Raw genomic sequence first — 24,284 nt, forward strand, 5'->3', positions numbered from 1 at the left:
CTACGTCGCCGGCACAGTCAACTACGGATTACGCTATGGGAGGAAGGTTGGAGAGGCACGACTGATCGGCTATAGCGACAGCGACCTTGCCGGCGACATCGACACAAGGAAGAGCACGAGCGGCATGCTGTTCTTCTTCGGAAGCTGCTTGGTGAGCTAGCAATCTCTCAAGCAAAGGGTGGTGGCATTATCTTCGTGTGAAGCAGAGTACGTAGCCGCCACTACTGCCGCAACGCAAGGACTTTGGTTGGCTCGACTGCTTGGAGAACTTTTTGGGAGAAAAGCTGAAGTGGTCGAGCTGAAGGTGGATAGCAAATCCGCCTTGGCAAAACCCGATCTTCCACGAACGCAATAAGCACATCGATCTTCGCTATCATTTCATCAAGGATTGCTTGGAGGATGGGAGTGTCAGCGCTGATTTCATTGGCACCAAGGATCAACTCGCTGACATTCTGACAAAAGCACTTGGGCGAGTTAAATTCCAGGAGCTTTGTGCAAGGATTGGAATGATCTTGATCAATTCAGCGCACAAGGATTAGGGGGAAAATTGTTAGTGTAATCCTGTGTGTGTGTTTTCATTTCAGTTCTGCAGTTGTTTCAGAGTCAGTTAGAGTCAGTCAGGAGCTATTCTTCAGGGCTCCAGTTAGTCAAGGTAGTTAGTTAGATCATGCCTAAGTTTTAGGGCCACTACGGCCATGTTTAGCCGGCCACTAAGGCCTTATCTAGTTGTAATCTTTTGCTATAGAATAAAAGAGGGAAAACACCAGAAAAGCTGCAGCTTCATCGCAGCACAACTCACCTGTGTTTAGAGCTCTGTTTCAGAGCATTTCCAACACCGGCAAACCAGAGACGGAAGGGGAGGGGCCCGATCTGGCTTGAATCGATGATCGCCGGGAGAATCGCCTCTCTGCACTGTAACGTGGGGAAAGGCAGCTAGATGTTATCCTTCTGCTAGTGCAGATAAGATATATATATTCATTTTCTTATGTGCAAATGGTTCGATGTTAACCATTTTTCCCTGCCTTCTTCATGTGTACATACCTTTTGATGGGATTGGGTCGATGTTTTAGATATGGAACATATCTGGTGTCTGTCTCTAGCTTGGGATTTAAGTCAGAACCTTTTGATCCCATCTTGCCATCTTGCTGTTTCTGCACAACCATAATAGGGCTTCGGTGTGCTGGGATGCTGTCCTGTTTATTTGTTAATCCAGAAAGGGCAAGAAAGTGTTCGTTCACCGAATATTATGCTGCTTGGTGACTGAACTCTTGCTGTGTAGGGGAGCAATCGTCATCCACGCAAGCTCATGCGGTCATGCCTGTCACTCTTCCAATCATCTAGTTGGTTATTTGCCATTGTCAGCTATTTCCGAAACAGAAGTTTGATCCTTGTTTGTATCGTAACTCAAAATTCTATTAGTTTTTATTATCATTTTTATGTGAATGATCTAATATTCATAATCTTTTGTTGTTCCAAGTTAAAATAATTTGTCCGCATCTGCTCTAAAAGGAACCATTGGTTATGAGCAGCTTAGTAAAAGAGTTTTCAACGGAGCTTGCTTTTGCAGGCTCAGAGTTCTTATCTTTTAAGACTGTAATGTAATACTACTATATTTCAGTATTCTCTGCTGTTTTTACCTATTTCCTTGATTGCTCTTGGTAAAGCACAGTTCACTCTGTCAACATTTCCTGATTCTTTTTTTTTCGCAGTTCATTTCTACTGTGCTACCCGTGGCGCCTGTCAATTATTGTACACTGACTTGTGTTGCGAGCTTGCGACCGAGAGTGGAGAAACCTTTTGCATTGATTTTGGCTGCAATCTGTGCAGATCCCTGGATATCTGACAGGAGTGTTATTTTACTGATCGAGTCTTGTGCATATGTGCCTGGGTTAATCGCAAAATCCAGATGCAAAGGGCACTGCACAAACAGCATATCACTCTGGCAACCAATGAGACACTCTATATGAACCTGCAGGCATCAAGGTGAGGCCATACACTTGAATTTGCTACAGCAGTACTAGAGTTCCAGACAACCCACACACACATTCTAACACAAACAGTGTTAATCTAAAGCTAGAGAATGAAGCTAGCTAGCTAGATTGATGAAAGATCCTCATACACAGACTTGATCCCCGGCCTCTCGGCGACCGGCCGGATGCACCTCAGTGCAATGCCCAGCGCCTCCTTCATGCCCTTCACAGCCTGTGGGTTCTCAGAATCGGAGGCCATGGCCGCGTCGAAGCAGTCCGATCCCCGGCCTTCCGCCACCCGCAGCCGGACCCAGTCGGTGAGGTCAACGCCGCCCTCCGACCCCGAGACGACATCCCCTGCACACCTGCCGGCCAGGAGCTCCAGCAGCACAACGCCGAAGGCGTACACGTCGGACTTGAATGAGGGAGATGGTTTCTTGGAGGCTGCCAGCTCCGGGGCGCGGTAGCCCAGCACGCCCAGGTCAAGGATCTGCTCGACGACGCCAGCCTGGGTCATCAGGCGGTGCAGGCAGTAGTCGGCGACGCGGGCGTTGAGGTCAAGGCCGTCCAGCAGGATGTTGGTGGCCTTGAGGTTTCCATGGGGCATTGCTCGGTCGAAATGGAGGTAGTTCAGGCCACGCGCGACGTCGACTGCGATCTTCAGCCGCTGTGCCCAGGTCAGTGGAGGGCCTCTCCTTCCTGGTCGATCTGCTCGGTTTCAGAGATACATATCAGTATGTCAGTAAGAAAGAGGTTACTTGGATTTTGCATATGAAGTATGCAAGAACTCTTCGCCATAATATTTTTTTTTTTTTGAAGGAAACCGGCAGGAAGGCTGCCCGTTGTATTAATAAGAAGAAAGCCCGACGGGACTGACCGTTGTATTAATAATAACTCTTCGTCATAATAATGCCTCTGGAAATGGGAAATCAGAAGTGAGAGCATTACCGTATAAAAAGCTAGCAAGACTTCCTGGCGCAATGTAATCCGACAAGATCAGTTTCTCATGTGGCGTTGGACCCCAGTAGTACCCACGCAAGCCCACCACATTTGGATGCCGGATGTTTGCAAATTTCCTGGCCTCCTTTGCAAACTCTTTCTTGGGCCTCGCAATACCTTCCCTCAGCCATTTCACAGTCAGGAAGACACCGTTCTCCAGTGTCGCCCTGTACGAGGTTCCATGGCTGCTCCTGCCTAGAACTTCAGCTGGCGCCCTTGAAAGCTCCTCCGGTGTTAGTGTGATTGTTTCATCCAGGAAATGCAACTCCCCTGCTAGCCTGTCGGGTGATCTGACGCCCAACCGTGCTAAGCCTTCCTGGCCATATGCCTCTCCAGAATCTGGTGACCACGAGAAACGGCTGCCTTTGGACGGCGAAAATGCCCCGACAGCTGACTTCTCTTCTTGGCTTAGTGCTTCAGATGTAGAGCACTTTCGAGGAGTAACAAGCTCATCTGATGAGACCAAACCACTTTTGTTGTCCTTTCCTTTCATACTGGCAACGTCTTTAGTAGCCCTGTGGAGGTTCTTGTCTGAAACCTTTTCCGAGCTAGGAAACTGCTGTGAGATCCGCTTGTAGTGGCATACAATACCAATAAGGATAAGGATGACAAGAGCAACAATGCTAGCTGCTATAATTGCTACTTTAGCACCTGTACTGAGTGATTTGCCACCTCCTGAACCAGATGGTGAATTGCCAGATCCAGATGAGCTAGAAGGATACTCTAGTTTTGAGTTCCCAGGATGGAAAGAAGATTCTGGAAACTTCCTCAAGTTCACTGGCACAACACCAGATAGGTCATTATAGGACGCATTGAATGATAGGAGGTTGTCTGGAAGTTCATCAGGCAATGGCCCAGTGAACTGATTTGTTGATATGTCAAGATCAGTAAGCGCCCCAAGCTTAGTGACAGCAGCAGGTAATGAACCAGAGAAATTGTTTGTAGATATGTCAAGAACTCGGAGGCCAGATAAAGAGGCAATATCATCAGGGAGGCTTCCATTGAAGCGATTTCCAGAAATATCAAGCACTTGAAGACTAAAAATTTTGGATGAGGATCCCGGAAATGATATACCACCAGAAAGCATGTTATCTTGGATGTAGAGCTCTTGCAGCATGGAAGAAGTGAGTAAATCAGCAGGAATAGGACCACGGAACTGATTAGAGCTCAGGTCAAGTACAGTAAGTTTGGGGTACTGAACAACAGCTTCAGGGATGGTGTCAGATAGAGAATTATGGGAAAGATTTAGGTAGTTCAGGCGAAGGAACTGAGAACTCACATCAGGAATTGTCCCAGTTAGGTTGTTCTGACTAAGGTCAACATATTCCAAATCACTGCTCCATTTGGCAATAACTGATAAATTCCCTCTAAACTGGTTATTTGATAGATCTAACACAGTGCAGCTCCCAGCAAGCAATGGAAGATCCCCAAAAAGAGCATTGGAGGATAAATTAAGAATTTGCAAGGTAGTCGATGTGATCATATTGATATGCCCTGCACAGTAAAGTAAATACAATTAGTCCAAAAGACAAGAAACGAATGGTCTCGTACTGTCATCATAGAGAATGACATGCTAGAAAGGGAAATATAGAGATGTTGGTAAATGCATTTGCACATGTAATATTCCTGTTCTTTGTGTACCAGTTGAGGTGACTGCTAATATATTGAGTTCTAGGAGTAATGAATTTACTTCACTCAAAGTAAGCCATTGATCTACAAGGCATCATGTACCAACACCATAGTTATGAAATGCAACAGTTCAATACAATCATGGCTTATACAGCTGGAGCTGGTAATCCTGTGCATACAATTGGCTGCCTCCTTTTGATACATGCTGATATTAGAAAGGAGTCAACATTTAAAGCCAACCACATGGCAAGATGGCCTAGTTCTTTACTTTGTAGGCCAGAACGAGGTACTGATCGTCTGATTTTGGGAAGCTTAAGAGTGCTGTAAGGTACTATAACAAGAATGGTGGAGATACATTGCACTGCAACTCTAGAGAATTAGTACAGAAGAGGGAAAATGGAACAACTACACATCAGAGTCACATGTTACTTCCTGGCATGATGTACTAAAGACAGAAATTCACGGTGCAGTTTAACTGAACATGACAATTTGTATGGTGTGCCTGTTACATTATCTGCTTTCATCAGTGAGAAATCTTGCCATCAGGATATATGTCCCTACCAACCTGCTTCTCTGCATGCCAAAACTACCTACCTAATATCAACAATCTATTTTTCTGACATGCATCATAAAAAAACTCGACCCAAGGGGAGAGATATCCCAAAGGTAATGCATTAAGGTCGAGAAAAGGCCCCGAAAGCCAGCTACAACCTGCACGCTACCGCTAAGTGACCGCACCACGACCACAGGGAACACACAACGAGAGGCCTTTTTTTGCGAGAACCAGAGTTCGAGCCCTGGTTGGTAGCCTTACACCTGGAGGTCTTACCACCATGCTATTTGCACATTCCCCTAACATGCATCATGAACAACAGTGAAATAAATATAATTAGTCATTTCCACTTAACATAACTTTTTATTTGTGTTGCCAGTTGTGTTATCTCCTTTCATTCATCAATTCTCAATCATGCTCCTGGGGTATCATATATGTATATAACCAACCTGCCTCTCTGCATGCATAAAACTATATTAAGCTTGCAATCACCGATTCACTAGTGTCACTGTTTTTTTTTTTTTTTTTAAAAGGACAGATTCATTAGTTGCACTGGAAAAATTAACAATGTTGTTAGGCATTTTCCACAGTAGGAAACAATACAAGCAATGATTTGCACAAAGAATCTTCAACGCTAAATGAATATTCTACACAAACGACCTCGAGCAAAAGCGGAATACACTAACTTGTGCAAACTCAACCACAGATCATTGAGTTCACTTGTCTTAGGTAATCAGCACTCAGCAGCTCAAATAATAATTGCCATCAGATAAATAAGATGACATAAATGATCAAATACACTAAGTGCTAGATGAGAACGTATTTTCAAAGTTTTTCACAAGCTGTATAGCTGTATAGGATGAAACTTCCAATAATCTTCATAATCAGAATGGATATTGCATTTCATGGAGGAAAAAAGGAGCATGAAGACTGAAAAGAACAATTGTTAAGTAGAGTTAATACCTGTCAGATTATTAGCACTTAGGTCCAGCTCGCTTAGTACCAGAGAATCTCCCTTCAGAAGCCCACTAGGTACAAATCCAGTGAATGCATTGTTTGCAAGTCGCAAAACTTCAAGATCATAAACATAATTGAACCCTGGCAGGTCACCAGATAACTGATTATTGCTCAGATCAAGCACCTTCAGTCTCCCAAAAGTCGAGAGCTCAACCCCATCGATCAATGACCCAGTCAGCTTGTTATTGCTCAGGTTCAGATATATAACTGTCTCTGAAATATCTGCTAGAAACTTTAGCTCTTTGGGAGTAGTACTGGTGAGCAAGTTCCCACTGAAGTCAACATGAGCAACCGTTGACTCGATCAAGAATTTCCAATCAACACCACCATCCAACTGGTTCCAGCTCAGATCCACAGAATGGAGGTTCACAAGGAGTCCAAGCCCAGCAGGAATACCCTTTGTAAAGGAATTGTGTGACATGTTCAGTGCAACCAAGCTCCGCAAGCCTTTCAAACCCGCAGGCAATGGGCCAGACAAAGAGTTGTCGCTCACATCCAGCGACTGCAGCGACAGAAGCCCATCGATGGACTCAGGCAATGGCCCTGAAAAGTTGTTCCCAGCAAGTGATAAGTTCTGCAGGTTTCGAAGATTGCCAATATCTTCAGGGATTGGCCCTGAGAACCGATTGTTAGAGATATCCATGAACTTCAAGCTCTTCAGGCTACCCACATTGCTCAGGAGGCTCCCAGAGAGATTGTTATTGGCCATAGAGAGCTTCACAAGCATGGTGAGGTTGGCGAACACAGAGAGATCAGCAACACCAGAGATTCCATGGCCATCAAGCACAACCCCTGCCACGCTTGCACCATTACACACAATGCCATTCCAGGAAGCCGGGCAGCCATTGAAATCTATTGACTCGTCGTTCCAAGAATCGGTGATGAAGCCTGCAGGGTCATGCGTGATACCCTTCTTGAACGCGAGGAGCACGAGGATGTCCTGCGAAGGCAGCTGGCCAAATACTGGGGAAGCAAGCAGGACCAACACCAACAAACCCCCAAGAAGCCCCATAGCTCTATTCCACGAAAAGACCAGAATCTGTCAGGCCTCAAGAACACAGCACCTGAGGCATTTCTTGGAGGAAATTGGAGTGAGCGTGCGTGAAGTGTACCTATCACACGGCTGCTAGTGTACAATGCTACTAATAGTCACTGCACTTGTCCCTTTCACCTGATCTCCACAGCAATCCACACTGCCATAAAACCCCAGATTCCTTTTAACTCCGTTAAACCTGAAATGAGCACAAGAATGCCAAGTTATGCACAGATCCCTTCTTTAACAACCCACTAAAGACCGAACCTTTGAGCTCCCAAGCAGCTAAAAATGTAGTTTTTACGCATAAATAACAAAAAAAAAATGCATCTCTTTCTGATGAAAAAAAAAATCATCTTTAAGGATGTAAACAGTTAAACGCCACAGCTTTAATCTCTTAATCACGGGGGTAAAAGTGCTGGCTTTGCCCACTAAAAAACAGCCACCCAGCACAAATTGAAAAAGCACACACCATTTTAGCCTCGCTTACCCATCCAAAACATCCAAGAAACCCCAGATGCAATGCAAAACCAACCAAGAACAGCAGCGAATACATCTCCTTACCGAGTAATGAAAGCGGTCGCTCTTAGTGCATCAATGCAATGCAATGCAAAACCAACCAAGAGCAGCAGCGAAGACGAGCACCCACCAGCAACACCGCACTGCCAGGCAATGGGTTGCAGGGGAGGTGGGGAAGGCAATGGGGTTGTGGAGGAGCCTTGAGCCCTGGGGAGGACGGCAAATGCGGAGCCCTAACCCTAGCTAGGGATGGGTGCCTGGCTGCTGCTGGGGTGGCGGAGGAGGAGGGGAGGGGAGGGGAGTCAAGCTGGGGAATGGAGTGGAGTGGGGTGGTGGCAGCAGCAGTGGGGGATGGGACTGTCCTCGCTCCGTTGCCTTTTGGTCTCTCCCTCCCGGTATTTTATTGCCCTTTTGCGTTGCGGTCCTTCGGAGTATTGTAATTTGGGTTTTTGACCCCTTTGAGGATGGGTGCAGTTGATCTTTGGTCAACCAATTATCAGTGACCAAGCTAGCCTTTGCCACGAATCATATCAAAAATTACTTTTTCTAACTGGTTATCTGTGTTGTTAATTTTGTCGTGCAAAGATGATGGTTCTGATTGTCTTCCTGGCTCGCTTTGCCCCTGGCAATGATAACCGAACCTCTTGCAATCTATAAAATTTGCAATTTTTCAAATAACTAAAAATAGAAGTTACAACCATCCCATCTTAATTTTATCGTGCAAAGATGATGACTCTGGTGGTCTTTCCGGCTGGCTTTGCCCCTGGCAATGATAACCAAACCTCTTGCAATCCATAAAATTTGCAACTTTTCAAATAACTAAAAATAGAAGTTACAGCCATCCCATCTTATCCGATGGTTCAAGTCAGCTCCAGCCACACATTAGATCATCTCCAATTGATTCTCGTTAAAGCTAGAGTCTCTTCATCAAAAGATTTTTTTTCCTTTTAGCGTTCCAACGGTTTCACTTCACGGTTTCCGTTACGAAGGAATTTCCTAAGTCATTCCCTTCAGGACGGGACTCTCTCTCCTTTACCTTCATAAATTCCTTCAAAGTGAAGCTGCTGAAAATGAGATAAAATAAAGGGAATACGAACGGGAAGTAGAATCGAAAAGGAAACGAAATAAAGGGTATATGGTTAGGATGGTCTTATGGCGATCATCCAAAAGAAGGTTAAGGACCCCATGTGTTATTTCCTCTTGTTTCCCGCTATTAATCCGATGGTTCAAGTTAGCTCCACCTAGTCATTATCCTTACAAGGATAGAGAAGTGGCGGTGCAACCGCCTCCGGAGTATAGGAGAGAGGTCAATGGTGTTCCCGGTCGGCAGCAGCGCCACCGGGTAGAGATCAGAAGAGCATAAGCGTGTTTGAGGAAGAAGAAATGGCGGGTGATGCCAACGGGTGCGAAGGTTGGGGTAGACTATGCTGGCATTGATGTGGGTGTCGACATAGGGGTCATGTGAATAATCGATCGATTCTTCTTGTTTCATTCCTCACGTCTGAATCGATTTGGTTAGATCACCATCCAAATGCTTAATATTTTAACCAAAAGTTAATAAGTTTCTGATGATTGAGAAACAAACAGATGCTTTATAAAGCACTACGCTAGGTGGAACATTCATGCGCGAAACGAAACAGTGGAGCCTGAATTGGAATTCTTACCACACCACACCTCTAGTCAGCGTGTCAGGAAAGGAAATTGCTATGCGAATAGTACACGGCTTGGAAGGCGCGCAGACGCAAAATGGCAAGGCAGGGCCCCGGCCCTTACGCTGCTCTTTCCTTTTTATTTTATGTTGTTGTTGCGCCGATTCCCGTGAAAAGACTTCTCTTCTAACACGACACATATCCTCATTCTTCTCTCTCACATACGTGTCAATCGTTGAATCAAAAGAAGAATAACATGTATTAGTATTTCATTGAGATCTTTCTATAAAAAGTCTTATAAAATTTTCTTCCCCCGCCAAAACGCCAACCGACGGAGACTTCCCTACCCGCGTTTGTTGACGTTCCCTGCACTACATCGAATGAGAGGGCTCGTGTTGCGGTTAGGGCTGATCTTCGTGGTAGCTCGGGTTGGTTTTCTAAAATAAAAGTTAGATACACACATATTTACAGACAAGCGTACTCATGCACTTCACAATTAATCATAGCACAAGACATAACCTCATCTAACACAGACATGTATTTTAATTATTTAATACACTCATGTATATACGTGTGTATATATATATATTATTGTTAGAATTTAGCCACACAAAAACAAAATACCCGTGCCGAGTCTCGACTCCAATCCGAGTAAGCAGATTTCACCAGAGAACCCTAACCAGTTGACCTCGCCGTAGCTCGGGGTTGTTTATTGGTCGGGTCGTGGCCTCGTGCGCCGGGCCGAAAAGAAAAACCACACCGGGGCCGGCGGGCTGGCGCTCAACGAACATGGAGCAAGTACATGGAGCACTCACTGTTCAGGCCTCCTTTGGACCAGGACACCCAATGCAATTATGCAATGCAGGGAAGACAAATTCTTCGCCATATGGCTGCCTGGACAAGATCGTATTTTTGGATGACCAGTAAGCACTACTCACTGCAGTTTTATATTTCCTATCATTTTAGATACAATATCACATACCAAAAAGTGATTAATTAGGTGCTAAATTTCTATTGTGTTCATATTAAATAGTTTCCAATGCTATATCTAATCAGTATCAGTAAATGCTTGCAACCCAGGTGGTTTGCTTCTAATTCTTGAAGGTAGATTCCATAGTTCGTGTATTGGTACTCTGGTGTTTTTTTTACCGTGTTGTTTGCCGCACTGCATTCTTTCTTTTTTTTTTGCCACGCTTGTTTTGCCAGACGTTGCCGCACTGCATTCTTTTTTTTTTTTTTTTGCCACGCTTGTTTTTTCCAGACGTTGCCATAGTTCTGAAGTGTCCGTGCATTCTTTTTTTTTTTTTTGCCACGCTTGTTTTGCCAGATGTTGCCGTGCGTGTAGTATTTATACGCCAGCCACGATAGACATTAGAGCAAATAAGACTGAATAGAGATGGATTTGAACATGAATAAGATTCTTTTGATGAGATAGAGTATGATATGTTTCTTGTTCCTTTGTTGGTTTGGGGCGGTATAATATCTTTTTTTGTGGTGTATCAATTTTTTTGATGTGAACCTACATGTTCTTGCCGTGCCGTAGAAGAAGCTAATGGTAACTCTCTCTCTCTCTCTCTCTCTCTTTTTTGCCGTGCAACAATTCTTTTCAACCTAAATATACATGCTTTTGTACTATAGATGGGATTGATTTGAACATAGAAGGTGGGATTTATTTGAACTTGGAACCACCCATAGAAGATGTCAACGGTATCTTTTTTTCTTTGTTAATTTTAGATTAATACAATTTTTTTTTTTGCCATGCAACAATTCTATTCAATCTAAATACATATGTTTTTGACGCCGTAGATAATACTACTTCGGAAGGTGGGATTGATTTGAACTTGGAACCACCCATAGAAAATGCTACTGGTATTCTATTCTATCTTATTACTCTCTCGCCTTTGCCGATAGCCATGGTTCCTTATCTAAAACAAAACACTAATGTTTTTTCTAGCAAGAAAGATGTACCAAATGCAATACGGAAAGAAATATTTCAAGTATTATTAGCAAGAAACACAAATAGAAAACTAAAGTGTCATGTGACCAAGGATGTTGCTGAACTATTTAGAGTTCACATTCGATCTGTTCAACGTATTTGGAAGCAGTATAAAAGTTATCTTGATCAAGGTATTATGATTGATGTTTCTAATAGAAGGTGCAACGCCGGTCATAAGAGAGTTGAAGTAGATTTAACTGCACTACGTGGCATTCCTTTTAAGGATCAAACAACGCTAGCAAATGTAAGTGCTCAATTACATGTGAGTAAATACAAGCTGCTGCAACTGAAACGGAAAGGTGACATTAGGCGTCATTCGAATAGTATAAAGACATACTTAACAGATGCAAACAAGCCCTCGTCCAATACTCCGTTCGTTTCGCTCCTCGGCAGCGCTGATGCTAATGGCCGCTCGTTCATAGTAGTATGAAGCGTGCCGGGGTGCATGTAGCTACTCACGCGTGCATGCAGAGCTCAAGTGCCCCGGAGCGTACAATTTACAAAAAATTATAGAACGATATTACCATTTCTTCCTCTTCATCCTCAAGACAAGTCTTCAATGCACTTGAAAAGGTGGATTGATGTCCTAATAACACAATGTTCACAAGTTAGTGCATACACATGTTAGTTTGTCCGAAGTATTGAAATATAGAGTTGCATGTAGACTATTTTTATCTAACATATTAGCTCGAGACCAAGCTTGCATACACATAAGTGCTTCTACCATTTGTGGTGTAAGACTATTTAGAGATGGACTAATTATCCTCCCGCTAGTACTAAAGACTGACTCAGATGCTACTGCTATCATGAGAATTGCCATAACATCTCAAGCAATCTTTCGCAAAGTAGGATATTTGAGCCCTGCATGTTTCCACCGGTGTATGATGTCCAAATCTTGTGTTCTAAGTACCAGTGGCTGCTCCAAGTACAAATCCAACTCTGTGCGCATATAAGAAGACATCAGAACTGGTTGCTTTGCTATGTATTCATCGGACGTGCCAATCCAATCATCATCGTCTTCAGTTTGAGCAACAACACTAACTCTTAGTATCATCACCATCTGCTGTTGCAATACTCTCCATGGTATCTTGGTATTGCAACACTAAGATGTACAACAAATCTCTAACTTTTTCAACAACTTCCTTAGCTGCATTTTCTGTCCTATTAATATTGAGGAAAAGAGCATTTAACAATGACAGTTTGTACATAGAATCTAGGACAACAACAACAACCATCAAACCATGAACATTTTACCAATATTTATTAAATTTCTCTTTCATCAATTTTTCCATTTCTTCTACCTTAGGGTTGCTGCAAGCTTGCCATTTTCTAATAGCCAAATAAACATTGCATATTTTGGGAAATAAAAGATTTGATGTGACATATCTAGTGCCTGACAGTAAATCAGTTACATCATAAAACATCTTCAATCTATCACAAAGCTCTTTTAGCAAATTTCCAATCATCCTTAGTTGGACAACAAGGAGTACATAACTTATCTTGCTAAGCAAGGCGTTCAAAGACCTCTTGGTACCCTACTATAGTGCTAAGCGTTATATAAGTAGAATTCCATCTAGTTTTACAATCAAGAGCAATTCTTTTTTCATATTTAATGTTCATTTAGGATGCCATTATTTCAAACCTCTAATGTCTTTTTGGTGTGGCTGCCCAAAATCCAACACTATCTCGAACCTTCTCAATCCCCTTCTCCAAAACATACATTCCATATTTCACAATTAGATTTAATATATGTGCAGCATAACACATATGCAACAATTTACCCTTCAACATATAAGTGGCAAGTGACAATTTATCTGTCATTTTCTCTATGAGATTATCCTTGGTGTTACAATTATCAAGGGTTATAGTGGACAGATTCCTCTCAATATACCAATCTAAGAGAACTTCATGAAGATCATCAGTTATAACTGCAGTGGTATGAGGGCTCAGAACATAAATGAACCTACAAATTACAAAATAGAAAACTTCAGTAAAGCTAAAAAAACAATAAAAAGATATAAGAAACAACAATGGCTATAGAAGCTTCAATATTACCTCACAATGAAACTTTTCAGCCTCCACTCATCATCAAGGTAATATGCTGTCACTGTCATGTAGCCTTTCCTCTGATGATTTGATGTCCACATGTCTGTGGTAATGACAACACACGATTGGCATTGCTGAAAGTACTTCATGATATAATGCTTTTGCACTACATACATATCCATGACAACCTTCCTAATTGTGTTTCGAGTCACCACTTTGAATGAAGGTTGCAATGCAGCACAAAACTTACGAAAGACAACATGGTCCACAATAAATAAAGGGTACTCATTGACACATATCATTAGTGTAAGTTCTTTCCTAGCAACATCTTGATCAAAGACATATTTCTCTAAAGTAATTGTCCCGTTCTGTGGGTTTGTTGTTAACTTAAGACTAGACTGTTTTAAGCCCTTTCTAACTACTCGATCTTGACAAATCTCAAGGTGCCTCATGCAAATGTTTGGTAACATTTCTTGTCACTCCTCCTAGAAGTTTCTTACACCAGGTGCATTTAGCTTTCCATGCATTATTTATTTTAATTCCATCAAACTTTTGCTAAATAGTAGATTTTAGTTTCCTCTTACTACTAACAACAACAACATCCTCTATCTCAACCACATCATCAGTATGAGTATCTTGAGATTCCAATTGAGCTACTAAGCCAGATGGCGGTGAAACAACAATACCACCAATAGTGCCACTAACGTGAGATCCACTAATACCAGGAGCTGACATTTCCAATCAAGCTGATAAAAATTAAACGAATATAATTAAGGGCATGTATTAAATCAGAGATCACTTGCATCTATGACCAAATGAGCAACAAACAATGACAACATCAGATATTTACACACCAAAAATACAAAATGCATACATACAATTAATCGATTAATTCATGTTATTGTAGTTTTAGACAAGTCACTTGTGTATACTGTCTTGAGAGACAAAGCAAGATAACCACAAGGAGAAGCCAATTTCTGAACCAACCATGCATGCCACACAATGATGAACATATAAAATGGCATGGCAAGTTAGGTGGTGATCAGGAAGGTAGCTGCTCAGAGACAGGTTGTGAGGTTGTTCGATTTTCACGACCGTGATAGGAATAGACTGCCATCACGACTGCTCACATACATAACTAGAAAATGGTGAAGCTAACCAAGATCCTTCATAGGAAAATCCTTTTGGAGAAAGGTGATCATCCAACGGAGCACACTGTCTGAAGAGGCAATCAAAATGATGTCTACCACAGCGTCAAACAAAATGGCAGGCAAGGGTGGGGAGGCCCCACCAAGGGAGGTGACACCACGACTGGTGTAGGCGCAGATGAGGGCATGATCGAGCGTTGTAGTTGGCATTGGCAAGGGCATGCGCATGACCTATGGAGGAACCGACGAGCGTGCCATGCCAGGAGGGGGGCAACCATCGGGCATTGAGCGCGGGAGGTGCGATGGCAGGCACCCCGATGCGCCTAACCATGGGAGGGGGGACCACCTATATATGCATAGCCAGTGGCCTAATAGGCACCGGTGTGTGATCAAACTTTGATAGAAAATCAAAGTAAGTGTGATAGTGTAGTGTGAAAGTTCAAAAAAAGGGAAGGACGACTCGTCTAAGGTAATATGACGAGAGATGCTGACACGATTGGAGGAGAGATCGAGGCATCAATATCCCTTATGGCCGGACAGGTACCTGTGGAATACGAACATGGTGGAACGGGGAGATAGCTTATGTGGAGCAATGGTAGAAAGGCTGGGGGTAACACTTGCAGTCAAAGACATGAAGGTGTGAATAGGTGGGAGGAAAACCAAAAAGCGCAAGGAACAACACTAAAAAATCTAGAGTTTTTGTGGGATGGAGATTGGGAAGGTAGGTAGCGGCATGAGGGCCTTCACCAAATGATGTTCTTGGTGGAGTGAATAATTCATTCGGCCTTGCCGTTCTGTTGAAAAGTGTATGGACATGACATGCGAAGTGCGATGCCATGGGTGAGGAAAGTGCATAAGAAAGTGCGAGCGATGGAGTTGTCAAATTCACATTCATTGTCACACTAAACACTCTTGATCTTGGCACCAAATTGAGTAGCCACATAAGAACAAAAAAGAGAGATAGTGGCAAGAGTATCTGACTTTAGGCGCAAAGGAAACGTCCATAGACGGTTAGAGCAATCATCAAGAATAACTAAGTAGCATTTGTAATCGGACACACTGGCGATAGGCAAGGTCCAAAGATCACAATGAACTAAATTGAAATTGTTGAGAGTACGAGACTGTGAAGTAATAAAAGGTAGGCACACATGGTGACCAAGCTTGCACGCGTGACAAACAATGTTAGAAGTGTCATTATTACAAGTAATAGCGGATGCACTAGCAAGTCTAGAGACGGTCTCATGGCTAAGGTGACCAAAGTGGTGATGCCAAAGTGAGGTGAAGGCGCCAGTGAAGAGCACATGAAGAGGAGGCAGACACCAACAAACACAAGGGGTAGAGGGGTTCGAAGCTATTACACCTCACAATCACATTCCTGAAATGAAAATCCTTCACAGAAAGGCTAGCAAGGTCAAACTCAATGGAATAGTTGTTGCCAATAGTAAACTGATAAACTGAAATAAGATTCTTAATAAGTTATAGAGTGACTAGAATATTGTTAAGGTAAAAGGGACCAAAACAAGTGGAACCAGTGGAGATGATAGGTAGCAGTGACCTGTCATTCACAATGATGGTTTAAGGAGTGAAGGAATTAAGTGGATGGGAACCAGAGAGGTTACTGATGTTCGACCTCATGTGTGAAGTTACACCAGAGTCCATGTACTAGTCGGTGGATGGTGGGGGAGCAGGAGTCATGGTGTTGAAGGAGTTCACCAATGGTTGTTGATTCCATGAGCCAAAACTGGACGGCATAAATCATGAGTAGCCTAAGGAGGCCATAATGCAGGCGGTGGGTATGCAACCAGCAACGTCATGTAACTTGCTTGGAGTTGGCCGACCGCTAGTGTGTGCGGCTAGGGAGCACCACTGGGATGTGGTTGGGGCAACATGCTAGGGGTGCGCGGGCCAAGGAGGATGTGCGCTTGGCTTGGGTGAAGCTGCCCGAGCCACACCTGGATGGTGTCGGTCTAGGGGTTGTAGAAAGTGGGCAGCCATCCAGAGTTGCCTCCCTCAAAGTCTCCACCCATGCTATTATTTTTGTTGATGGTCTTGCCACCGTCATCGTCGCCATGACAATGACGATGGTTGGAGCTACCTCCACCATCGGTGCTGTTGGAGGGGGCGCTCTGGGGCGCACCCATGGTGCGATTGCCAGAGGCATTGATCCCACCCCTGCTAGAGCTGCCATATGTACTCCTGTTCCCGACGGGGGTGGTGGCGACAAACATGGTCGAGGGCACGGACGAGCACGATGCCATCGTGATTTCTTCAATTAATAGGTTAGAACAGACCTCGATGAACAAGAGAAACATATTTTACCACCTCAGCAAGGCAGTCATGTAAGCAAAATTCTTTTCCATGCCGCATAAGACGGATATATCGAGGGTACGGTCATGCACTAGTTCACCCAAGTCACTAAGGGCATCGTCCATGCTCTTTAGTTTGTGGCAATAGTCGAAGATGGAGAGGGTGCCATGGACGAAGTTGCGGTATTCCACATCTAGGTATTGGGTAGCGTCTCCTTGTTGACGATGAACCATTGCTCAAGGCCCATCCATACAAGCCGCAACATGGAGGAGGGAGTCATCACGATCTCAAGGAGCTCGACGGGTATGGTTCCATAGAGCTACGAGATGATGAGATAATCCATCAAGACCTAGTCGATGGTGTCAAGACGGGCGACATCTAAGAGAACATGGTGAAAGAAGGCATATTTGCCAAGGGTGATGAGGAAAAGACCATGCCACTTGGTGTAGTTTAGGGAAGCGAGGTCAAGGACGACGGGGACGAGCACCTTGATGTTGAGGTCGTCGTAGGCTTGCATGTGGAGAGAGGCAATGGCGGTGGTGAAGGCCTCCTGCTCATGATGTGCGGCGATGGTAGCTTCCTGCTCATGGCGTGTGGTGGTGGTGGCCTCTTGGTCGCGGCATGCGGCGGTCATGGCTTCATCGCCAGGCATGGAAGCAGGAGGGAACGGGGTGGCGGCAACCTATGGTTAGGGTTTAGCGGAAGGGTGCGGTCATAGGAGCGATCGTGGTTGATACCATGCCAGTGTGGAATATTTGGGACAATCACAGGTATGGACCACATGACCGAGTAGCCTAACACAGTCTAACAACTACAAACAAGTCCACGACACTACGACAAGCAAGACATAAAAATATTGAAATGGATTTATGAAACTCTTTACAGGATAAAATATTCCGAATTTGCACCTAGCAAAATTTACTCACAAAACAACAAAAAAAAAATCTCAGTCAGGGGAGAAAGCAAGCAGATCTCTGGATTATCCGTTCACCAGCTAGATGTTTCCTTCAAATTCCACCATCTTCAGTTAGTCATGTGAAGGACAAAGATTGATCAAACAACAGTGGCCCATGGGTCTACGGCACCACATAGCAACTGACACTTGTCAAACGGAGCTTACTCACTTGCTGCTACTTCTAACCTGCCTTCTCGTATTTTTGCTGCTACTTCTAACCTGCCTTCTTGTATTTAAAGCAAGCATTGCACATGAATTAACCAAGAAAAAAGAAAGAAAGATTGACAGCAAAAGGAAGAGCTGGTGTCTGAGTCATACAAACATGGCAGCCTCTGTCATGGTCTCTTTGGTTCCGAAACCATTTCCATCTCCATTGTCGGATCCATCGAGGTTCCGAGGCATCCAGCCACCAGCAAGATCATCATCCTTCAAGAGTAATGGCCAACAAAGCAAAGAAGATCCAGACTTCTCAGCCTTTCGGTCAGTACATGAAACAGAATCTATCATCGAAATTAAAATATAGATATTAAGCTGAAGTATCTGACACAGTAAACGTGTTGCTCCTTGCTTCATGCATGCATACGCATACAATTCTTTTTTGGAGGAAACTTTTTTTATTTTTGAGAAAATATATGCATACCATTCTTACAAGTGGATCTCTAAAGAATCTTATAGAATAAAGCAAGAAATAGTACTAGTGTACTGGCTGGCATTCTCCATACAGCACTGTCATTGAATTGAATACTTACAAACTTTTTTTTTCATGTTAATATACAGGGCCTACAGGAGGATTGAACTTGAAGAGCGGTGTTGACGCATCTGAAGGCCAGCCAAGGTCAGTGTTGTGGTTGCAGATAAAGAGAAAACCAACAGAAAAAAGCATAACCATCACTTAATATTGTTCCATTTTGATCAGGGGAAGGGCGTCTACCAGTTTGTCAGCAAATACGGAGCAAATGTTGATGGGTACAGGTAAAATTCACCCCGGATCAACAGCCAACATCACCAACTTTTTTTTATATAAGGCCAAATCTCAGTCCAAACACAATCCTGATATTACTGCTAGAAAATTACTCCAAAAAATGTAGAAATACAAGATTACACAGATCTGGTAAGAAGGGAAAGGTCTACCTACTGTACTCTTCAGCAAGAAATTGTGACCAGAATAGCATTGAAACGGAAACAAAAATGAAATGAGACCAGAATAGCATTCATAATCCATCTATATCCTTCAATTTTAATGAGATCAATCTTTTCCTTGTAACCCAGAAGAATGGTCTCCAAGTGGTAACGTTTACATTGGAGGTATGCACAGAAAACTCTCTCAAAATAACAATCTTGAAGTGCTCACTGCTGCATTAAAAATTTCAGATGTTTCAATCCTCATGGCACATATAACCTTCCTCCCTTGGTTTATGCAGGAAAGATAGGGTTGTTGCTCTGGGCAGTCACTCTTGCTGGAATTTTGCTGGGTGGTGCTCTTCTTGTCTACAATACTAGTGCATTGTCTTCTTGAAGCCTGGCTGCAGCAAATTTAAGTTATGTACCATGCAGTGTTACATAGTTTAGAATAGATCTGTACCCAGTTATGTCTCTAGAATCCATACGATATGTGAATAAAAAATCCATAAATAAGTAATGTTGTTATGTGCTGTACAATGTGATAATCTGAGGAAATTCACTAAGCCAAAGAAAACTATGGCTTCAGCTAACAAGGCCGTGTATAGGGTACACAAAGATCGTCTGAACCAAAACATTAAACCTAACGCCAAGGAAATAACCAACACATGTTTTACACATTTTTCCACGGTATTACGAAATAATCAATGAAATTGACTTCATTTAGCACTTTCTACATCAGCAGAAGTACAAACTACAAGAAACGAAAGAATCAACCCCATTGAACTAAAAAAAATTCAGTATATTGTTGGGACAACCATATATGGTGTTTACAATACTGCAGATGGCAGTGCATCTGAGCATGCTGTTAATTGGACACTCACCCTATTCAGTTGCTTGGGACCACCAATTCAACAGCCCTTCCTCAGCATGGCTCCTCAATTTTGACATCGACAGTTTCGTCATCTGCATCCTGACAGTCTGCATGAGCGGATTCCTCTACTTCTTCGATGAACCCTATATTAGTAGATGCAGCAGAGAGCTGAAGTTCACGTCCTGATAGATCATTGGCAGTTGCACTTTGCAGATGAGCTTGGTGCAACTGCAAAGCACTCTCTAGGTTCCACAGGACTTCACCCATTGAAGGCCGGCTCCTCCCCTCATCCACAAGGCATTTTTCTGCTATCTCACTGAATTGTTTGACGGACTCGGTTGTGTAATTTCCATATAACCGAGAGTCGATTATGGTCTCAAGTAAGTTCTGCCTTTTCCACTTGAGAGCCCAATCAGCAAGGTTTATCTGATCCCTAGGCAAGGTCGGGTTTATGACTGGTCGAGCACATAGCACTTCAAATAGTACAACACCAAAAGAGTACACATCTGAACTTTGAGTTAACTGTTGTCTCCTAAAGTACTCTGGATCAAGGTAACCAAAACTCCCTTTTACAGCAGTACTAACGTGAGTATGATCCAATGGCGGACCATCTTTTGAGATACCAAAATCTGCCATCTTCACAACAAAACTGCCATCTAGCAAAATATTGGTAGTCTTGACATCCCTGTGAATTATGCCCCTCTCAAGTCCAGTGTGAAGGTAGTGAAGCCCCCGTGCTGCTCCAATACATATTTCAAGCCTTTGATTCCATGTAAGAGCAGGAAGGTCACTTCCATAAAGATGGCTCCTCAAGGTGCCATTTGCCATGTGCTCATAAACTAAGATCATCTCATTTTGTTCGTCACAATAGCCAATCAAGGGCACGAGGTGCCGGTGTCGCAACCTTGAGAGCATCTCAATCTCAGTTTCGAATTCCTTGACACCCTGCTGAGATTGTGTGTGGCCCCTCTTAATTGCAACCAGAGTGCCATCTTCCATTTCACCCTTGTAGACCTTGCCAAAACCACCCATTCCAATCACCAAGGACTCATCAAAGTTCATGGTGGCTGTTCTAATTTCTGCAATACTGAACTGCCTGCCCATCCGGCAGCTTCCAAATGTTCCAGTTGTGTGAAGAATCGGGGAGGAGCGGGCATTTGTAGCCATTGCTGTAGCACCATGGAGCGCAAGTGGCCGCCAACCCGGTGGGCTGTCCTTGGCTTTGTTAGCTGAAGTATTTTTCTTCTGTCGCAGATAAAAACAGATATAAACACCACCAGCAATTGAGATAGAAATTACCAAACCAACAGCTGCACCAATCAGTACCCATTTGGGGCTCCGTTTAGGTTTCACCGTGCCACCACCAATAACCCCAATCCTCATAGTTGGATGGCCAAGGTTTCCATCCCGACTGACCTTAAAGATCTCCATGCCATTCAAAAGTGCATCACTAGCTGCAGAACCTGCTGAGGAGGACTCAGAACCCAACTGAACCCAAAGGGTGTCTGTCTGTGATGAGGCAGCATCAAGGAAGTCCTCATGAAAAGCCTTGTTCTTCCCCCCAGCTCTCGCAAACACATCATAGTTCTCTGCAGCAGTCTTGCTATTTATGTAGATCTTGAACTTCCGTTGCTCGGCCTTATCGTACTCCAGCTCACAGAAATGAAGCCTGACCAAGTAATCAAAGTCAGGGTCTATGTTAAATCTCCATGACACATTGAATTTCTTGTCCATGACGAAATTCTCTGTCGTCACCCTGGCAGTCTCATAGAGCCTCAGAGGCGCAGATGTAGAATCATCACTTGGGACATAACTTATGTTGGAAGAATTTGCAATGGCATGAGCAGCATTCAGAGAGAATATGAAATGCTCATCTGGATCCCACTTCCTCCATAAGCGAGGATCCTCCTTCCTTTCAATTTTGCCGCCTCCCACACATACCCTATACATCGTTTCAATGCCGCTGCCCTCGAGTCTAAACGGGCCCTTCAACTCAATACCACCCACCTTGTTAACTGAATCAAAAATTGAGTTGCCAGGCACAGGCACAACCTCCATGGCATTGGTGAAGGCAAATGACCCAGCATCAGGAGCAAACTCAACTTCCAACTTCCCAGAGGTCACATTGAGAAGGTACTCTTTCACAATGATGTTGCTGGTGGAATTGATCTTGGAGTTTCTCCAATAGATTTCTCCAGGGACATTGCACTTGGAAAGCAGCTTCAGACCATTAGCCGTGACATCGAAAACCGATTCATTGGCACTGAGATTGGTGAACAGCTGACTGAAATGGAGCCTGAGGAAGTAGCTTCCAGCGGCAATGCCGAACTTGTAGCTCGACGTAACATTGAAGACGCGTGCAGTCTTGTAGAGATTCCTGTACACCTCATCTCCATCATTTTCTGGAGCTGGGGCAATGGCTCCGGGCAAGGTGAGTGTGAAGTTGCTGCCGACAGGATGGGAGTCCCCCACCCATGTCCTGCCATCGACATCAGTGCTGGAATCCGAGCCGCAGTTGATCAGAACTGGTTTCGATTGCGCTCGCACATTCTCCGGGGTCAAGAACACCACAATAATCAGCAGCAAGAATGTAAAAGATTTCATCTTTCTCTTGGAGCCGCAATTTTGAGGGATTAAACCCTAGTAGAATCACCAGGATCTCTCCTAGGCCAAGAAACTGCAACCTGCGAGCGTAACGAAATCAGCATTATCCTCTATATCTATAGAAAAAAAAATCGAGAAGAAACGGGAGAACCAAGGTTAAGCATAGAAGAGCAAGATCAAGAACATGGAAGAAGAGAAGAAAAAACCACAACTTTCTCCGAATCAAAGCGACGAACGGAGAAAAGGAAGCGATTTTGGATTGTTGTTTCCACTCACCTGAGAGATTCTGGAGACGTGCCTCTTGATTCTTGCACACCAGGCTTCAGCAGCCGGGATCACGGGCGCCGCCACAAGAAGCAACAGTCCAGGGGAGAGAGACCTTGGAGTTTGGAATCGCAGTCTGAGTGTCTGACTCAACAAATGGCAAACCCCTGATCAACGGGACCTGAAGAAGAAGAGGAGGATACTCATACTAACAAGAGCAATAATTTAGGTGCGCTGCAGGCTCGCATTAAATTGGGGGCAGACAGCGAGACATATCCGCAGGGGAGGGGAGAGGGAGGGGGATTGCCATTCTGCTGGATTTGATTTGATTTGATTTGCATCCCACCCACATCAGGTGCGGGCCTGTAGGCTGTCCGTCACTGTGTGAAACGGAACGAGATCAGGGGTACAAAACCATCGGTAATCATTCAAAAATCGCGGTTACCGAATTTCTCGATCCGATCCGATTTCAAAAACCGAACAGTAATCAAAATTTAAATTCAAAAAAATCAGGAAAAATCTTTTAAAAAAACTAGACACAATTCTAAGACCTTCTGTTTAATTTTTTTAAAAAAATAATGTCGTTTGCATCATATTCTATAGGGAGAAAGTTTAAAAAAATGAAAAAATTGAAGCGTACGGCTCAGTTATTAACTCATGTTAAGGAAAAGTGTAACATGCAAACACATATTTTTCTTGTATAAAACGTATTTTAAGAGAATCTTTAAAATTGATTTCACTTTATTTAGAGTTTTATTAAATTCTCTATAATTTTTACAAAGTTCAGAAGCATAAAGTGAATATGTTAAGAAACAACATTGTAATTAACTTTTTCATGTCTACTATTATTTTTTCTATGTACATCGTAGTATAAATAAGCTAATGAAAGTGGTTTCACTAATTTTTAAGGTGTGATGGGTCAGTTATGAATTAATCTAGTCGCAACACATTTACACAATCATGCATGTTACAATAACTAATTCATGAGTTCATGTATTTTTAAAAGACATAGGATCATGTAAGAAGACTAACAAAATTAGTTTCATGATTTTTGGATTAGCAAAGAGTAAACTATGCATTTAACTTGGTTTAACAAATAAAATTTCTCACAGAAAATTTTGAACTTTTTATGAGTATAAATACTTTTATCATGTAGATCATGTTACAAGGAAGCCAACAAAATTTGTTTCAATTGATTTGAAGCTCAGATGAATTAGTTATTGATTTTACAAGGTTGAGCCCTTTTTTAGGTTTTTTGTTGAACTGCGCTGAAATTCGAGAAAACCGCTCGATAAATCGAGAAAACCGAGCGGTTACCGACCCAAACCGCTCGGTAACCGACCAATTCAAAAATGCGAGAAAATCGCTCGGTAACCGAACATTTTCTCCGAATTTTTATTCCAAAATCGCGATTTTTTTTCCAAAATTCAAATTTTGCCAAATGAATTTTCTCCGAATTTTTTTGAAATTTTAATCAGTAACCGCGGTTATCGCGTATTTTCGGTTACCGCCCGAGCTCTGTGACCGGAGACCGGTCGGTAACGTAAACCTTGAACGAGATGCGCTCAGCTCAGCTGCTAGCTGGATGATGATGGCGATGGT

At 43.3% G+C, this 24,284-nt stretch overlaps 3 protein-coding genes across 5 annotated transcripts; 1 reads left to right on the top strand and 2 right to left on the bottom strand.

The window, feature by feature from the left end:
- Positions 1 to 1,976: 1,976 nt before the first annotated feature.
- LOC133891557 (LRR receptor-like serine/threonine-protein kinase GHR1) lies at positions 1,977 to 8,078 on the bottom strand. The gene is made up of 4 exons (XM_062332281.1): positions 7,766 to 8,078; positions 6,115 to 7,400; positions 2,919 to 4,463; positions 1,977 to 2,678 (listed from the first exon to the last, which is right to left on the bottom strand). The coding sequence occupies exons 2-4, from the start codon at positions 7,178 to 7,180 to the stop codon at positions 2,095 to 2,097; spliced, it is 3,195 nt and encodes a 1,064-aa protein (XP_062188265.1). The 5' UTR covers positions 7,181 to 7,400; positions 7,766 to 8,078; the 3' UTR covers positions 1,977 to 2,094.
- A 9,940-nt stretch (positions 8,079 to 18,018) lies between these two features.
- On the top strand, positions 18,019 to 19,251 carry LOC133891598 (photosystem II 10 kDa polypeptide, chloroplastic-like). The gene is made up of 4 exons (XM_062332325.1): positions 18,019 to 18,301; positions 18,599 to 18,656; positions 18,738 to 18,793; positions 19,091 to 19,251. Exons 1-4 carry the CDS (start codon positions 18,259 to 18,261, stop codon positions 19,249 to 19,251), a joined length of 318 nt encoding a protein of 105 aa, XP_062188309.1. The 5' UTR covers positions 18,019 to 18,258.
- On the bottom strand, positions 19,157 to 23,019 carry LOC133891597 (probable receptor-like protein kinase At1g30570). Of its 3 annotated transcripts, none has more exons than XM_062332324.1 (3): positions 22,695 to 23,019; positions 19,825 to 22,498; positions 19,157 to 19,340 (listed from the first exon to the last, which is right to left on the bottom strand). In XM_062332324.1, exon 2 carries the CDS (start codon positions 22,416 to 22,418, stop codon positions 19,866 to 19,868), a length of 2,553 nt encoding a protein of 850 aa, XP_062188308.1. In that variant the 5' UTR covers positions 22,419 to 22,498; positions 22,695 to 23,019; the 3' UTR covers positions 19,157 to 19,340; positions 19,825 to 19,865. The 3 variants fall into 3 exon arrangements, with proteins under 3 accessions (XP_062188308.1, XP_062188307.1, XP_062188306.1); XM_062332323.1 differs by having other exon boundaries at positions 19,157 to 19,344; XM_062332322.1 differs by lacking the exon at positions 19,157 to 19,340 and having other exon boundaries at positions 19,722 to 22,498.
- Between the last annotated feature and the right edge of the window lie 1,265 nt (positions 23,020 to 24,284).

This window comes from Phragmites australis, chromosome 14, assembly GCF_958298935.1.
Source record: "Phragmites australis chromosome 14, lpPhrAust1.1, whole genome shotgun sequence".
NCBI lineage: Eukaryota > Viridiplantae > Streptophyta > Magnoliopsida > Poales > Poaceae > Phragmites > Phragmites australis.

Excerpts from the sequence above, each read along its gene's own strand:
- LOC133891598 (XM_062332325.1), top strand. The coding sequence starts at position 18,259 with ATGGCCAACAAAGCAAAGAAGATCCAGACTTCTCAGCCTTTCG. Across the intron at positions 18,302-18,598 it reads CCAGACTTCTCAGCCTTTCG|GGCCTACAGGAGGATTGAAC; the intron begins GTCAGTACATGA and ends GTTAATATACAG. Across the intron at positions 18,657-18,737 it reads GCATCTGAAGGCCAGCCAAG|GGGAAGGGCGTCTACCAGTT; the intron begins GTCAGTGTTGTG and ends CATTTTGATCAG.
- LOC133891557 (XM_062332281.1), bottom strand. The coding sequence starts at position 7,180 with ATGGGGCTTCTTGGGGGTTTGTTGGTGTTGGTCCTGCTTGCTTCCCCA. Across the intron at positions 4,464-6,114 it reads AAGTGCTAATAATCTGACAG|GGCATATCAATATGATCACA; the intron begins GTATTAACTCTA and ends TTTACTGTGCAG. Across the intron at positions 2,679-2,918 it reads TCTTGCTAGCTTTTTATACG|ATCGACCAGGAAGGAGAGGC; the intron begins GTAATGCTCTCA and ends GAAACCGAGCAG.
- LOC133891597 (XM_062332324.1), bottom strand. The coding sequence starts at position 22,418 with ATGAAATCTTTTACATTCTTGCTGCTGATTATTGTGGTGTTCTTGACC.